This window comes from Myiozetetes cayanensis, unplaced genomic scaffold (assembly GCF_022539395.1).
Source record: "Myiozetetes cayanensis isolate MyiCay16 unplaced genomic scaffold, myiCay2020 scf18, whole genome shotgun sequence".
Lineage (NCBI taxonomy): Eukaryota > Metazoa > Chordata > Aves > Passeriformes > Tyrannidae > Myiozetetes > Myiozetetes cayanensis.
Window position 1 is genome coordinate 16,865,916 of NW_026087389.1, and position 16,865 is coordinate 16,882,780.

At 60.1% G+C, this 16,865-nt stretch overlaps 1 protein-coding gene across 1 annotated transcript; it reads right to left on the reverse strand.

Annotated features, from left to right (window-relative positions):
* Nucleotides 1-12: 12 nt before the first annotated feature.
* Nucleotides 13-10,837, reverse strand: LOC126638668 (semaphorin-3D-like). The gene is made up of 17 exons (XM_050312739.1): nucleotides 10,714-10,837; nucleotides 5,748-5,908; nucleotides 4,995-5,057; nucleotides 4,658-4,777; nucleotides 4,244-4,346; nucleotides 4,013-4,141; nucleotides 3,720-3,865; nucleotides 3,376-3,490; nucleotides 3,163-3,232; nucleotides 2,616-2,760; nucleotides 2,314-2,536; nucleotides 2,106-2,194; nucleotides 1,857-1,898; nucleotides 1,426-1,583; nucleotides 1,136-1,200; nucleotides 795-925; nucleotides 13-711 (listed from the first exon to the last, which is right to left on the reverse strand). The coding sequence occupies exons 1-17, from the start codon at nucleotides 10,835-10,837 to the stop codon at nucleotides 304-306; spliced, it is 2,292 nt and encodes a 763-aa protein (XP_050168696.1). The 3' UTR covers nucleotides 13-303.
* Between the last annotated feature and the right edge of the window lie 6,028 nt (nucleotides 10,838-16,865).

Consider the following 16,865-nt stretch of genomic DNA (forward strand, 5'->3'; position numbering starts at 1 on the left):
TGTCCTCTGCTCTGTGCTTATTGCTGCTGATAACGATTGTCGTCAGGGACCAGGGGAAAACAAGGAGAATAAATATTCTGCAGGTAAATAAGAGTCTTGGAGAGCAGGTGCAGGCTGTGTGCCCTGGCCCTGGTGCTCCGTGGGGCGCATGGAGAAGCAGCTGGGACTGGCAGGGATTGAGGTAGTAACAGCGAGGCGTTTCTGCACGGCAAGGCGAGAGGTGTCTCAGAGCTGATGCCAAAGAGAAGGGCCCTGGAGAGATCGGGAAGGGAGCTGCGGGCAGCTCTGGCTCCCTCTGCCCGCTCACAGGCGCTGGGGGTGCCTCCGCACCCGGCCGTTCCTGCTGTCCGGGGATGGGTACTTCTGGTGCCAGGCTCTCTGCCGCTGCCTCTCCTGGTGCCGCAGGGCATTGCAATAGGCGTCCAGGCTGGCGCCCGGGGCGCCCAGGGCCCGCGGGAAGCCCTTGTAGCCTGGCTGCAGGTCAGTGCGGGGCCGGGGGCTCTGGTGGGTCCCTCCGAGCTCCCCCTTGCTCCGTCTGTAGGGCGGCAGCTCCATGGCCTCGTGTGCGATGAGGCGGAGGCTGTATCGGCTGAGGGGCCGGGAGAAGGAGCGCTCCACCGCCTGGCACTCGTAGGTGCCCACGTCCTCCCTCGCCAGCTGGCGGATCAGCAGCCCTTGCTCCAGCACCAAGAAATGTCCATTGTTCCTGACCTGGGGCGAAAGCAGAGAACCCGATCAGTCCCTGGCGACCGAGCCACCGCTGCTCCCCGTCCCCACTGCCCCGCGCCCCGCACCTCGCTCGGGCCCGTGTCCTCGCCGTGCCGCACCAGCCACCGGAGCGCCGTCTGCGGGGAGCGCGCCAGGCACTCGAGAAAGGTTGAGTTCTTCTCCACCCCGAAAACCACCTTCTCCACAGCAGCAATCCCTGTGCAGGGGAGGGGACAGGGGAAGGGGTGAGTGCCCTGCGTGGGAGCTGCGTGACAGGTGGGAGGGAGGGCAGTACGGAGCACCCAATGTGAGGTGGGGGCACTGGTTTCCCAGCTCCATCCCCCCCGCCCTCCTGGGCATGGCTGTTCCCTGGCAGAGCTGGCTGCCCACACGGGGGCTTCTTGGAGGGGCTGGGGCTGGTGCTCACCCTCTGCTGTGCCCTGGCACTGGCTGAGGGGGTCAGACTTCAGCACGTCCTGGCAGCGGGCACGCCTGTGGGAGAGCAGACAGGGCTGTGGAGTGGCACTCACTCTGGGCTGTGGGGCCCCTCCGTGGCACAGCAGCCAGGGAGAAGGACCAGAGAGGGCTAAAGCAGGCACAGTAGCAGTAGGGGTTTGGGCTGGTGGATAAAACTCCAAAGCTGGCACTTGCCCATTGCTGCTTCTAACAACATCCCTTTGCAGGGGTACAGCAGGGCTGGCCTGGGTAGACACTCACCTCTTCTCAGTGAGCAGGTGTGGGGCACAGGTCTTGCCATCCCAGGTGCAGTAGGGATCCCTGGCCAGGCAGCAGTCGGTGCAGGTTTTGCCATAGAGCTCACAGCGGTACAGGGAGAGCTGGACCAACCCATGGGTGCTGCTCACAAACAGCTCCTGCTGCTCGGGCAAGAGGAACAGCAGCACTCAGAGCCCGTGGCTGGTGACGAGTGCTGGCAGGGAATAGAGCTCCTGCCCCGTGCTGGGGTGGGGACACTGGGGGACAGCAGGAGTGAGAGACAGAGCCTGCCACCTCCCTAATGCCCTGGCAGAATCCCATTCCCTAAATGTGCAAGCCCTGGGGCCAAGGGACCCAGGCAGAGGGGTTGGGGTCAGTTGCCCTCTGTCCCTGTCCCTGGGCTGCTTTAGGGAGAAGCAGGAGGGAGGACTCACCCGCTTCGGTGATAACTTCATGTCCAGGATGGGAGAAGGCACCTGGAGGTGGAGAACGTGCTGAAGCCATGTCAGTCCCTCCTGGGTGCCCCAACCTGTCAGTGGGGCTGTCCCCGGGGGTGGCAGGATGCCAGGACCCTGGCTCAGGTCCCTGGTCCCAGTTCCTCCTGCTCCCTGCAAGCAACCTGGTCTACCCCCTATCCAGCCATCATCGTCCAGCCCCCGTGGTGCCACCGTGTCCTCCCGTACCTTAGCGACGCTGATCTCCTCCAGGCTGATCACCTCGGTGCCGCGGCTCACCCCGCCGGCCAGCCCCACCTTCAGCACTTTGCCTTCATCTGTGAAGGCAGCGGGAGAAGGAGCCGTCAGGGCTGGGAACCCCTGGGGCAGCGGGACCCATGTGCCACACAGGCTGCCCCGCGGTGACAGCGTCCCCAGAGCTGGGGTGAGCTCCCACCTGTGCCGAGGAAGAGCACGTCGTAGTGCCGGCCCTCCGTCTCCAGCCGGTGCACCAGCAGCCGCCGCAGCCGGTACGGAACATTGACCCTCACCAGCACGGGCTGGCGGCCCTGGGGGTACACGGGCTCCCACATCAGCTGGTGGCTGCGCATGAAGCTGATCACCTCGTCGGGGAAGTCCTTGGTGGACTGCAGGAGGGGGTCGTAGGTCTCGCTGGGGCACTGTGTGACACAGGGGGCTGCATTAGGGCCAGGCCAGCGTGTCCCGCTCCCCTCCCGCGGGTGCTGCCCAGCCTCTTACCGTGCCGGGGCGGGGATAGGGGACGCGGCCCTTGTATTCTACCCAGCGGTAGTCGAATCCCTCCTTGTGTGCAAAGGGGCCACTGAAGGCAGCTCTCACGGCAGCCATGGAGTAAACGCAGACGGCAGAGCCGCTGAACACGCCGCTGTGGGGAAGCACAGGGCTGTCAGTGTCCCGGCTGCTCCACAGGGCCGTCAGTGACCGAGCTGCTCCACGGGGACCAGGCACATGCATGCCCACAGTCCTGAGCCTATGCTGTCCCCTGTCAGCCCTAGAATCATGCACAGCACCCCGGGGGTGACAGAAATCCCTTTGGAATAGCCAGTGCAGCCTGTGGGACTGCTGGCTGTGCTGATGCCAAACCTGTGATTTGGCAAAAGGCTTGTGAACCAGCATCAGGGAAAGCAGAAAGAGGCTGGTGGACCTTCCTCAGCCAGGTGGGTGCTGGTCCTGCCTTTCTCCACCCAGAACTCCCTGTGGAGCAGCACTGGCAAGGGGCTGGGGGGCTGGAGTGCCCCATGCAGGGGCTAAGGACAGTCCTGCTCACCTGGAGACCGTGAAGAGGCCAAAGACAAGGGGGTTCTGGGGCTCCCGGGTGCGCAGGAGAAAAACATCCTCTGCAAAGAGAGGGACTGAGGTGAGGCACCCCAGAGCTAGAGCACCAGTCCAGAGGATGCAGGCAGGAATCCTTGATGCCTGGGAGGGAGCAGCTGTGGCAGGGCAGTGTTGCTCCCAGCTGCAGCCAGGGCTGTGCACTCACCAAGCTGGTCGAAGTGGGTCTTGGTGCCCTGGGGCCCAGGGATGGAGCACACCAGGCGGGCCTTCAGGAATGTGCTCCAGCGGTTGATGAGGCTGTGCTTCCCTCCAACATCATTCTGCCGGCCACCAAGAGCTGGGGTCAGCTCAGCTTCTCTGAGCCTCCCCCAGCACTGTGCCCTCCCTGTTCCCACAGCAGGACACCCCCAACCCTGAGCCTTCTGCCTTGTGGTCAGTGTGCAGTGACACCTTCATGTCTCACTGTTTGAGATGTTCCTTGGTCCAGAGGAGGTAAAAGCCCACCTGGTGGGACGCCCATCCACAGAAAGCTGGCCTTTGGCAACTGACCTTGCAGACCCTGGCCACCCTGGCGTGGATGTGCCGCCGCTCCCACTGCCCAGCTTCCATGGCTGTCTCACGGAAGAAGATGTAGACCTTGTCATCGTGTGGGTTGTAGGTGTCAGGGATGGCATAGGCACCAATGAATGCTGGCTCTGCAGGGGGAAAGAGCAGCACAACGTGGCCCTGTGCCCTCATCCCACCCTGTGGTCCTGCCCTGAAAGCCCCTGGCAGGTGTTGAGGGTACACAGGGCTTGGGTAGACCTGACTACCCTGTACCCCACATATCCCCCTGTTCCTACCGTGTAGCCAGTGGTCTTGGTTCTGCTCCGTGCGGATGTAGCTCTGCTCTGCCCCGTGGACCCAGGTCCGGAAGAAGGCAGCACTGCTGCCCATGAAGTCACTGGAGGTGCCTGAATACAGCTCCCCATCTGCGGGGTCAGGGGGGTGTGAGTGGGAACCAGAGCCTCCCAGTACAGACCATGCCCAGCACTCCCCCTCCCAGCATCGCCCCTGCTCCCTCTCGCTCTTACCGATGAGGAGTCCCGTGAAGGGTTCATGGGGGCTGTACGGGCACCGTCCTCGCCCCGACTCCAAGGAGTGGGGCACCAGCCGCATGGGGGGAGCCCCAGGACCCTGTCAGAGCCAAAGGGGAGATGTCAGCCCAGGGCAACAAGCTGCGATTGTGCGGAAGAGTGGGAAGGAGGCTGGAGTTCTCAGGTCTGTGATGAGAGTGGTCCTTGAGGATGATGCCAGGATCTGGTCCCATGCCATGGGACACACTGGCACTGCCAAGCTGGAGCTGCTCTCGCCTTGTGAATGGCAGGAACTTCACCAGGCTGTTCACCCTCCCCGCGCTCTGGGGCTCCCTCTCCCTTTGCTCCCTGGGAATGGGGATCTCTCAGCACCTTCTGCTATGGGGACTTATCGGTCCAGATGCACCTCACCTTCCCCCTGGCTCCCAGCTGGATGAAGGCACAGACGGGCTGGTAGGAGCCGGTGCCGCAGGCGAACACGTGGGTCCGGTTGAAGGGCTGCAGGAGGCGGATGAAGTTGGCACACTCCGTCTGCACAGGGGGAGATGTTTGTCAGTGGGCTGAGTCCTTTTGTGTCTGCTGGGGATCAGGAGCCTGGCCAGGCACCCGGCCAGCTGGGCTTGGCTCTGGCTGGCTCCACAACCCCATTCTAGGCAGACCCCCAGGCTCCCTTTCGGGGTGACAGGGATGTTTAACATCCATGGTAAACTGCCAAAGGCGATGAGCTGGGGCTGCCAGCCCTGCTTACCTCCACGTTCTTCCCTGCCAGCTGGCAGTGCTCGACTTGCTCCCTGGGGGCTGGCCAGAAAATCTGAAACACAATGACCCCTCATGCAGCCCCTGTTTCCCTTGGCTCCCACGGCACTGGTGAGAACAGGCTCAGTCAAAAGGCACTGCCAGGCTCAGGTGCACGGCGAGGACATGGGGCTGCTCTGCCACAGGTCTGACACCCCCCTGGGTCCCCAGGGCCCAGTGGGCATCCTGCCAAATCAACTCTGAGTGAACCTGGCATGAGGACAGAGCCTGGGTGGGCCACGGCACGCCCAGGCAATGGGCAGGCTCTCCTGGATCCTGGCCCGTGGGAACACCAGGCTGCGGTGCCTTAATGGGCTTTCCTTTTGTTGGGCTTGAGCTGTGCACCCTGCCAGCAGGATGTCTTGGGATGACATTAGTGGACTCACTGCTGGAACTGTTGCAGCAGCAGCAGGGACTAGGTGTGACTGCAGGGCTCTGGGCACTGCCCGCAGTCCACCCAGGTCATCTCTCCTGGCCGAGCCACCCTGTCCCTCCCTGGCGTCAGCCCATCCCAGCAGGGCTCAGCACCACCAGGGATGGGTTGACCCCAGTGATTGAGACATCCTGGTGTAAATGTGTCCCCAGTGAGGATAGAACAGCCCAGTTCAGAGCACATCCACCTCCACGCCCTGGTGCTGGGACAAGGAGCGGCTCACAGGGAGGAAGAGGCCAACTTGGTCAGGGCCACCCTCCTCCCAGCACTGACCTTCTCAGGCTCTCTACTGGGATGGTCCAGGTGGAGCAGGAAGATGTGGTTTTTTGCTCCCACCATCAACCAGGCTCTGTCTTCATCCACCAAGAGAGATTGGAAATCCATCCCATCCCCTGAGGCCAGCAGCAGGCGAGAGCTGTTGGATTTCAGCAGGTCTGAGGAGCACAATGTGGGAGAAAGAGAAACCCATCCATGAGTGACACAACCAGCAGCCAGAGGCCCTGTGCCTCCCTGGCTGGGACAGCTCTAATTACCTATCCTTGCTCCAAGGAATCACAATTCCTGCCTCTGCCTTAGTGAAACCCACTGCCCTTGGTGCTCCTGAGCTCATCATGGAATCTCTTCCGTGTTCCTTCCTAGGGGAAAGAGTCACTCCTACAGAGAGGAGAACTGTGCTGACCTTGCCCTGACTGACCTGGTTTGCAGGGCATAGAGCAGGGCAGGGGTCCAGCCCCAGGAGCCCAGAGTGCTCAGCTTCCAGCCTGGATTGCAGAACTCCTGGAGCTGCAAAGCCTCTGCATCCTGAAACTGTGGGGAGAGGACAGAGCAGAGGAGACTTGCATGCTGTTCCTCCTGGCATGTTTTCCATGGGTTTCAGATCAAGAGAGTTTACAAAAAAAAAGGGTTTGGCTATTTGCTGGGGCAAAGCATCCCTCCAAGGAAAGGCTGTATGGAAACAGAGCTACCACAGCCCAGTCTGGACACCCTCTCTGCCCACACTTTGAGTCTATGAAGTGGCTACTGGACTTTACCTCAGGCACACAGACAGGCAAGAGGATGGGAACTCTGGGTCAGACCCTTGTAAAGGAAGTTCCCATCTGTGTCCTGGATGCCTCTCCAAGCCTGCACCCAGCACCCCACATTTCCCATTCTGTGTCCTGAGCATCAGACTAGCTCAGGAAAAGTGCTTTCCATAGCACCCCTTTGGCACTGCTGGAGGGAAGAACCACCTTGCTGAGGGGAAAGTCTGCCGTAGACCCAGCACACTCCATGGAGAGTGGAGACAGGACAGCAGGAAAGGCTCTGCTGTTCAGGCTGCAGCTCCTCCTGTGCAGCAGCCGGGAGGGCTCACGTGGCCCTTCTGGCACAGTTGCAGCCATGGGGGTGTGTGAGGGAGACAATAAGCTCTTGTCTTTTGGTTAAAACTCCTGAAACAACATCCCCCGGGCCCACATCAGCCTGTGATGTGCAGCACCAGGTTTGGTGGCTGGTTGCCGGGGCAATCACCCCCCAGTGCTGCCGGAGTGGCAGCTGCACCGGACACGGGACTGCAGCAGCTGCCGCCCCTGAGCGCCTGCTCCCAGGGATCAAGGCAGGAGAAACCTGCACTGGGGCAGGCCTTGGGGCTTCCAGAAATCATAACACACGCCTTTCATGTCCAAAAGTGGTGGGATGTGGCTGGGGATAGGGGGCTGGCTACGGTGGGAAGGCAGCTCCTGGTTTTTGTGTTTTGCAGGGAAACAGGCAAGAGTGGGGCCATGGGAAGAGGAGATGGAGATGGGCTGTGCTGGATGGGAACTGAGTAGTGGCAGAGTATGGCTGGAAACCCAGAGAGATTTGTAAGACCCAGGCTGAAAATCTGCCCCAAATCATGTGGATTGAAGCAGTGTGTCAGGAGCAGAGGGAGGGAGGCTGCGGAGGGGAGCTGGCCGGGTGGATGGAGCGTGGATGGGAGCGTGGGTGGACGTGCAGCCCCAGGTGCAGGTGGGGTGTACGTGGGCACGGGCACAGCTCCATCTGAAGGGAACCGGCTGACCCGGGAGGTTGTCTCACTTCCTTCCACCCCCTTTCCAGGGCAGAGGGGAAGCAGGGCTGGTGCCTGAGGGCTGGAGACGCCACTGACGTCCGGTGGTCCCTGCTGGGCCCGGCAGCACATGGGTCCCTGCCCCAATCCAGCAGCCAGGCTGGCTCCCAGCTAGCACTTCCGCCCCCCCTTCCTCCGGGATCAGAGCTCCTGTTTAAGGGGGAGGTACAAATCCCCCTCTGCCAGGAGCCACTTCCAACTATATCGGGGAGCTCCTGGCTCTTCCCCTGCTCCCACAAAAACTGCACACAGCCCCACTGCACTCCCCACCTTTCCTCGGGTGCCTCCTCTGGGTACCAGGGATACAGGGGAGAAGGCTTCCAGGCAATTTTTCCTCCAGCTGAATGGGATTAACAGCTGAATTCCTGTCCCTGTCTCTGGGCCATTGTCCCTGCTGGGTCCCCAGTGGAGGAGTCCACTGCATCACTCAATCTCTTATGTCTGCCAACACCAGGACCTGCCTGATTCAGAGAGGGGGGAAATGTTACACAGAACTCTGGGGAAGCAGGTTGGGGTGGGAGGGAAGGGCAGAGGACAAGGTTGATTGATCCTAGCAAATGTCACTTGCTGGTCACCCTCTGATGTGCTGAGTGAGGACAAGGTCAGGCAGGGTGATGGAGGAGCCCTCTCTGCTGCTGTGGTTAATACATGGGAGAACCCTGGAAGGACTCGCTGTCCTGCACTTGCTTCCTCTGGCAGGTTAATGACCACGAGGGTCTGAGCCTGACCCCGTGGCACAGCTCTGCTCCCTCACCAAGAGGACATTGAGTGCTGTCATCCAGACCCAGGAGGCTGCCCCACACAAACCAGTCTCTTCTCAATCTCAGGGTATTTGATCCAAACCCAGCCCTGGAGGCAGGCAACCAGGGTGTCTCTGCAGCAGCTGTGCCATGGCCAAACCGATGGGTGAGCCCGGAGAAACATCCTCTCCTTTGTGTTCACTATCTCCCAAGGCCGCGGTGTTTGTCCTTATTGCCGGGACCACTTTAACTGCCTTGTCCCATCCATCATCTCCGCCTGCCCCTCGGCTACAGCATCCTCCGTGCAGGGCGACCTAGGCTTCCTGGGGTCACCTCCCGGCTGTGCCGGAGGGCTGTCCTGGCCCCTTCCCCCCGCCACTAGGCACAGCAGCCCACGGAGGGGATCCCCGAAGCCGGGGGAAGCCTGGTGCTAAATCGGGCTGTGTTCCCTCACTGCTGCTGGCTGATAAGGGACGTGCCAGGGCAGCTCTCGGTGCCGATAACCAGAGCCCCATGACCGCCCCGCACTCTGGAGCACTCGCTGCGTGGTGCTGCCCTGCTGGGCTGGCTGCAGATCAAAGGCTGCCAAAGGACCCGTTTGCCAGTTCCTGGGATATTCCCGCAGGAGATGCTGGCAGGCGTGCTGCGGTTTCACTGCGCAGCCACGCTGCTGCACAGCCTTGGAAAAGAGAGAGGTTCAGCTCGGGCACCGCCGGGGCTGACCCAGCCTGACCCAGCTCACCCCAGGCTGCCCCTGCCCGGCCGGGGTGGCCGCTGTGCTATTATAAACCTCCTCCTCGCCTCCTCGGCAGGGTGGGAGCCGCTGCTGTTGTTCCTGGCCCCGTGCCCTGTGCCCCATCCTTCCTGTGCTCCCGGGCCGTCGCTGCTGTCATTTCCTTCTCTCGACCCTGCTTGCGTCTTGTCCCCCCGCCCCGCCGAGGGCTCCGCCTGCCACCCCCATGCTGGGATCTGAGGGCAAGGCTGACCCCGCCGATGGACTCTCAAAGGCTCCTTTTATTTATTTTTTTTTCCTAGGGGTTTTTAAACCTAAACTTCTCAAGGCATTGTGTCCTTGAACCTGCCCTGTGCTGTCCATGAGTCACATCCCCTCGCCATTGTTCGCCTCGTCCTTGAGCCCTCCCGATGCTGGGAGCTTCCTCTTCTGCCTCTGCCCAAAAGGGTTTTTGGCATGTCTGGCCCCAGGACACTGTGGGGCTTTGAAGTCAGCAGTCCCCCTGCCCCAGCAGCCCTGCTCTGCCTCCTCTGGCTCCAAGGAAAGGCAGACCCTGCACCGTGTTTTTGAGCTGGGCTATCAGCAGAGCCATCTCCTCACACAGACATCCTGCATCCCTGGGAGGTCCAACCCTCTCCAGCCACAAGCAGAGGGCATCTTCCACCATGCTGGCTGTCCCTGCCTGGAGAGCAGCTCCTCGGGGTGATGGAGCAGGCCAAAAGGATGGCCCCAGAGCTTGGAATGCCATGCTCATGGGAAAGCTGCTCTGTCCTCTCTCGGGTGTGGAGAGGGCTGGTCCAGCCCTGCTGACTGCCACGTCCAAGGCCACTTTGGGGATGTGCTGAGCTGCCATCCTCAAAAGCAACTTGCTGGTTTTCACATAGGAGAAGCTGAAAGCAGGTCAGTTGGCCACATCCATGCTGCAGGTTCATGGCAGGGTGAGGAGCTGCCAGGTTAGCAGGGCTCTGCTCTAGCTGCTCAGCTCATTCCCCTGTAGAGACCCTTTCCTAGGGACTCCCTTTCCACACTTCTCTGCTGGGTTGTGTACTGAGCTACCTGTCAGTCTGCCATTGCTCCATCTTCAGGTCACCAAAGCATCTCTGCATTAGGCTTGAGAAAACAGTGCCTCCCCTGAAGAACTCATCATCTAAACAGACCAGACAGATGTAGGGGGAAGGGAAAAGTGCAGTAGGGAGATGATATGCATGGAGAATCAGTCTCTTCTGGAGGAGAGGAGGGGTAAAGGTAGGGCTGTGCTGGTGGGAGGCAGGGGAAGGGGCTGGTGGCACTGTCCTGGGGTTCAGTGTCCCCACTGCACTGTGAGCTGAAGGCAGGGGACGTTCTCCCGGGGTGCCCAGTTCAGCCCCAGCCCAGGACACACTGTGAGACACACAGAGTGAGTCTGAGCAGAAGGAGACATCCTCTCTGGTCCTGGTGTTGCACTGGACCATAGCAGAGTTCTCTCTACTCTGCCCTCTTCTCCAAGGCCAGTGACACTGGCACAGCATCCTCAGGGGCTGCTTGGAGCTGCACCCCTGAAACATCCCGAGGGCCCAATGTGTGGAGATGTTACAGCCACAACCACGGGGCTGCTGCCTGTGTCCCCTGGCCACCCCTTCACTCCCTCCTTGCAGGACTCTCCCAGCCCTCCCAGGCCAGATGCAGACCCCAAGGAGCCCCTACCTTTGTATGCGAGGCGGAGGCGCGGGGCGTGCTGCTTCCATGCCCCGCTGCTGCCCGGCTGCTGCAGGAGGACGCAGAGCAGGAGTGTGGCGAGGGGCAGCCCGTGCCTGGGGGCAGCCCACATGCTGGCACGGGGATGTGGGCAGGGACCACTCGCCCTCACAGCACCATGGTCCAGCGCTGAGATGCCACCTCAGCCGCCAGCTGCAAGGAGAGAAAGGGGAAGGCTGCAGCTGGTGCTCACCAGGCCAGTCTGGGCACTGGGGAGGCAGCTGTGGCTGGGATACCCCACTCACCAGCTGCCTTCCAGGAACTCCAGTGCCTTCCATAAGTCCTCTGAGGCACACAGGGGTTCACAGCCTTGTCCAGCAGCTCCCACAGATCCTGCCCCCAGGGCAGGGGGCTGGCCTGCTGGCCCTCACCAATTTATCCACGCTATTTAGATGCTTTTTCTCCACCTCATAAATGTCTTGGTCCCTATATGGCAGCTCTGACTAACTCCCCAGCAGGCAGTGATGGGATGCTCCAGCCATTTCAACCCTTACCATGCTCAGCCCCTGCAGTGGGGTCTCCCAGAGCCATCCTGTGGATTTGCAGCCATGCCCTGAGGGAGCGCTTCTGTCTCAAGGGTCATCCCAAGGACGGGTCTGGGATTTGACAGATGTATTTTTTTTCCTTTACCAAAGTGTGTTGTTGTGTTGCTGGAGGACTCAGGAAAATGCTGGCCTCTAATTGCAGCTTTCTATAAATGGAGCTGGGTCTGTGCTAGGCTTACCTTTGGGCTAAGCCAGCCTTGGAGGAACCTTTCATGACCCAGGGGATGCCAGGGCTTCTGCAGATGGCAGGCAGGGCACTGATCCTGCCTTGGGACGTGGTCACACATGACAAGCTTTAGGGATGCTTTGCATGCCTGGAGCAGGGGCTGGGGCTGTGGGGCAGGCGTGTGCACTCCCATCTGCAGCTCAGTTATACCAGTGCTCCGTCTCCTGCCTTGGGAATGCCACAGGCAGGTCTGATGGTAGAAGGAGCCACAGCCATGCACAGGGAAAACCCAGAGCCCTGGCAGGGCTGGGCACAGAGACAAGAAACTGAGGGTTTTGCTAGAGGGATTTGCAGCAGAGAAAGGAAGGAAAATTCCAGTTAGAAACACTTCCAGTGTGTGTCACTCTGGGACTCCCTCCCATCGTACCCAGGCAGTAGGGAGGGACTCCACTTCCGATGCCCACTTAAAATCCAGCACAGCCCCTGAGCTGGCTGTGCCCACAGTGTGTGGCACAGGGACATCCCTCGCTGTGCCAGTCAGTGCAGGGATAGGGGGGAAACAGATCTGCTGGAGGTGAGGAGCTCGGCCAAGCTTACACGGCGAGGGGGAGCGCGGGTGCCTGGCGGATGGAAACAAGCTGCGGATGATGAATCCAGGGTTAAATTAAACACTCCCGACAGCTTTAAATAATCAACTGTCCAGAGCTGCAGCTATTTCCATCTCAGTTTGGAGAGGGAAGTGCTGATGAGGGCAGGCTGCTGGGCGAGGGGATGGCGGGGGGTTAACATTTCGTACTCCAGGCACTGCAGGACCTGGCAGGGCGGACTTGGGGGATGGCAGCTGTGTTTTGGGGGGCTGGTAGTCACCAGGAGTGCCAGGGGTAGGTGGCACGGGTGGTGACACCATGGTTCTGGGCTGACTCTGCCACCAATCCAGCGGGCACCCTGGTCCCAGCAGCTGCCCTGTGCCCTTCTGCCCCTTCCACTGATGACCTGCAGAAGCCACAGAATCATGGAATGGTTTGGGTTGGAAGTGACCTTAAATATCACCTATTTCCAAATCACCTGCCATGGGCAGAGATACCCCCCACAGGTTTCTCAGAGCACCATGCAACCTGGCCTTAGACACTTCCAGAGATAGGGCAACCACAGCTTCTCTGGGCAACCTGTGCCAGGGCCTCCCCACCCTCACAGGGAGGAATTTTTTCCTAATATCTAATCTAAATCTCTCCTCTTTTAGTTTAAAACCATCCCCCCTTGTCCTGTCAGTGTCTGCCTGTGCACAGTCTCCCTCATTTTTGTAAGTCCCCTTTAAGCACTAAGGCTGCATTGAGTTCTCCACAGAACAGAAGTCCAAGAGGGCTAAGGCTCTTGGCTGTCACAAAGTCCCCTGGAAAGTCTTGCTGTAGAGTGAGCAGCCCAGGGAAAAGACAAATGCCTCCTGTTTGAGACACGGGGTATGGAAGGAATGGTTTATCCGTGAAAGCACCAATTTCCTCCTGACAATGCCTATCTGCTGCAGTGCCACGGATAGTGTAAACCAGCCCAAGTGTCAGAGGGGGAAGGGCCCTGGCAGTGGGTTTATCAGGCTATGGATTATCTCTGAGAGGGAAAGCTCAGCTCTTCAGCGATCCAGCAGCACGAACAGCAGTCGCCGTGTTGCCATGTGCTCCACCAGTTTCACAGCCCTGATTGTATCCCAGATAATCCCCACGTGCCATGGACAGCCTGGTGCCTTCTCCAGTTACATGGCAGGGCTGGCAGGGATGGGGTATGAGGCAAAATGCTGGTCCCCAACAGCTGGGGGACCTCACAGGAGAGGAGAGGGGGGAGGAGAGGATCTGCATCCCTTATCATTGTCCATCCATAGGGATCTTCCCTGTGTGGGGACAGAAATGCTGAGGTAGAACTTGCTGTGAGAGGGGAGAGCCCCAGGGAGCTGAGAGTCCCTCCATGGGACTGGCCCTGCCTGAGGCTCCTGAGCACCCAAGCCCTGGCTCCCAGACCGCAGTCCCAGATTCCTGACACTGTCCTGCCTCCCCCAGGAGAAACTCTGGTGTGGGTGGTCCCTTCTCTGCCACTTCTGGGAGCCGGGAGAAAGGAGTCTCACCCTGGCAAAGACACTGAGAGGCAGAGCCAGGCAAGGAGGTCCAGCAGACTCAGACTGGGCGCCCACCCCTGCACACACATCCGTGGGCCAGTTGAGTGCCTGCCACGTGGTCTGTGCCATGGGAATGTGGAGCCACGTGTGTGGGGAGCACTCCCAGCCGGAGCCACAGGCCATGTGCCTTGGCGTGCACCCCTGCCCACAGCTGTCCCTCTTCCTAAATCACTGCCTGCCCCCCTCCCTGACCACGCAGTGACAGAACCCTCCCTGCTCAGCCCAGGGCTGTGGTTGTCCCTCTCCATACCGCCCAGGATGATGGATGCCCTGGCAGCTGCAGGGAGAGGCAGCTGTCGTCCTTCTCCGTTGGGAGGACAAAGGCACTGGGGTGAGCCCTTGGCTCCCTCCCTGCCTTCCCAGAGAGCTGCCAGGCTGGGGCAGGACCAGCTCTGAGGGAGCCTGTGGTGCTGAGTGGTTTGTGGGAGGGGAACGTGATGGTCCTGCAGCAAGACACCGGAGCTGGAACCACAAAACCAAGTGGCAGAGCTTGGGTGGCATCGCAGCACCTCAGTGTGCCCTGTGAAGCATCAAGCTCTCGGCAAACCCCTCAGTAACAAGATCACACACACCCATACACAGCCCCAGAGACTGAGGGGAGTGGATTTGGAGGGGTTGGATGAAGGGGTTGTTGGACAACAGCAGAAGGCTGAGGCTGCTCCATCTTCACCTCCATTTCCCTGCCAGGCTGGCCAGCAGACTCCCTTCCAGCCAGGACATCTGGCAGCCTCTTACGCTCCTGCCTCCTGAGATTAAAGTCCCCGGCTGCAATTAGTCCCAGACCACCCTTCCTTGCCAGACAACACTACTGGAGTGTGCCAAGCACCACGGGTGGGGATGAAAGAGCCCAGCTGCCACTGGTGCACGTGGACCCTCAGCATGTCACCCTCCTGGGCAGGGGGGCTCCCCGCTCATGGGCACTGGGTGACAATGGTGATGGGGCAGGGACAGCCCGGTGGTCTGGGTGGTATCAGGGGGACTTTGCTGTCTGTGGTGACACCTCAGAGTGTCTCCATGGTGTTTGTCTCCCTGAAGTTATAGTAGCTTAAGGCACACTCCGGTTGGGAGCACATCCTTTAAAAACTAGTGGGGAATTGCCAAGCCCAAGGCTGGCCAGGATATTAATAACAGTTTATGATGGGATAAGGAGCTGGCTTCCCTTAACATCCTGCTAATCCCTTTCCTGGGAGACCGCTGGCTCAGCCCCTACCTTTCCCTTGCTACTGAGAGAGGTGGAACCCACTCTAGCCCAGATCTCAGGCATCTGGCTGGGAAGGTGGCCCAGCATCTGAACTTGACTCAGGGCACAGTGGTGGGCACAGTGATGGGCACAGTGATGGGCTGCATCAGCCCCTGCTTTCAGTCAGTGGTTCCTGCAGGAGTTTCAGGTGTTCCTGAATGTGCTGCCTGAGCCAGGTAGTGCCAGTTGAGGAACCACCACCATTCCTCACTAATTTACCCCAAGGGCATCCGGCACCAGGAAAGCAGCAAGTCCAACATGCAGAGAAAGCTGGATGGAGACACAGTGTAACTGTACCTTGCAGGTCTCCTCTCACTGAGATGCTGCCAGAGCACAGGCAGTTTCCACTGCAGAGCAGTGCCACCATCCTGCTGCCCACATCAGGGCTCCTGGAGTGGAACAAACCACACCGGGACACCACCTGGAAGTGGCACATTCACAGAGGGCTGGGATTCTTCCCAGGAAAAAAGCAGAGGTGGGACAAGTGTGGGTTAACTTGGTGTATTAAACTCTGGGCTGACTCAGCATCCTGAACTCCCAACCTGCCCCCTAATGTAATTGAGAAGCTTAAAATTCTTTCACATTTGGGGCTTGCCACCCTCTGATGTTGTGTTCAAGTACCCAAATAAGGCAGGGAAGAGGCTGTGTGCTGCCTGCCGTGCTGCCAGCCCCGCTCCCCAAAGCCTTGGGGGTCCCCAGAGGCAGTGCTGCATTCCTCAGAGCCATTTATACTCCAGTACTGAAACCCACCCTTGTCACCTGTCTGCCACACGGCCTGACACTCAGCACAGCCCTCGGGAGGCTCGGAGAGCTCTACCCCACTTGGGAGCCATTCCCTGGGCTCCAGACTTTCCAGGCTGGGTCTCTGTGAATCACACATGTGCTGGCAGGGGCTCCAAGGCCAGCCAGGAGTTGGTGTGGTCTCTAGCCAGGGACAAGTTTGGCCGTGTTCCTTGCCCCAGACTGGCTGTAAAGCTGCTGGGATGAGGGGCTGGGTGACACTCAGGGTTTCCATGCAGAGCTTGCCAGCCCTGGGTCACCAGCTGGAGCCTGGGCAGGCTCAGCCATCACCCGCTGTCACAAGCTCACGGCCCCTGGAAAAGGAGTGTTGGGTTTGGTTGGGGTCCTGGTGGGACCCCTGTGAAGAACCCCAGCAGAGAGCCAAGGGCTGGGGACAGCTCCACCCAGCCGTGTCTCAGGGGAGAGCTAGCCCTGGGCAAAGTATCCCTGCTCCCTGGACAGGCTGCAGCCTCTCCCAGCACCCCCAAGCCAGAGCCAATTGCCTCCTGAACTTGTCAAGGCATTCTCCAGCAAACCCACACGATTTGCAACACTCATTTTCTTCATTCACAGTGGGATTATTGCTTCCCACCTCCCGACCTACTGGACAGGGTGCTCAGCACCTCTCGGAGAGCTGTTAGCTTTGCCACACCTCCCCACCTATCATCCTAAGGCACTTCCAGGTGGGAGCTGGCCGTGAAACACCTGCTCTGCTGCTCAGTGACCCGGCTCATGATCCACTTCACCACTGCCAGCCAGCGACACGGCTGCCGGTCGCACTCCCGCGGCCACTGGCTGTCCCAGCTGGGGCCGCCCGCCTCCCCCGACACTTGAAAGCTCTGCGGTGTTTTCTTTTCATCAGCGGGAGCTCCGCTCTCCCTGCTCTCCCTGCTCTCCCGACCGCGGCGCTAATTGGAACAGGCTGGGCAGGCGTGGGGGGCTCCGGAGGAGAAAGTATTTTAATGAGGATGGAGGGTGCCGGCCTTGTTATCTGCTTCTTCTCAGAGCCTCTTGGCTGGGCTCCTCGGGAATTAGAGCTTGGATTGCCGGGTAAGCTCCCTGGCTCGCAAGCCTCGGACCCCTGCAGAGCACCACGCTCCGGAATTCCCCCCGACGGGCTGCCCTTCGCTGCAGGACACTGCTCGGGGAGCCAGGAACACAGCTCTGCCTGGCAGGCAGCTCCCCAGGGGATGAGCACCCCTTGCGATC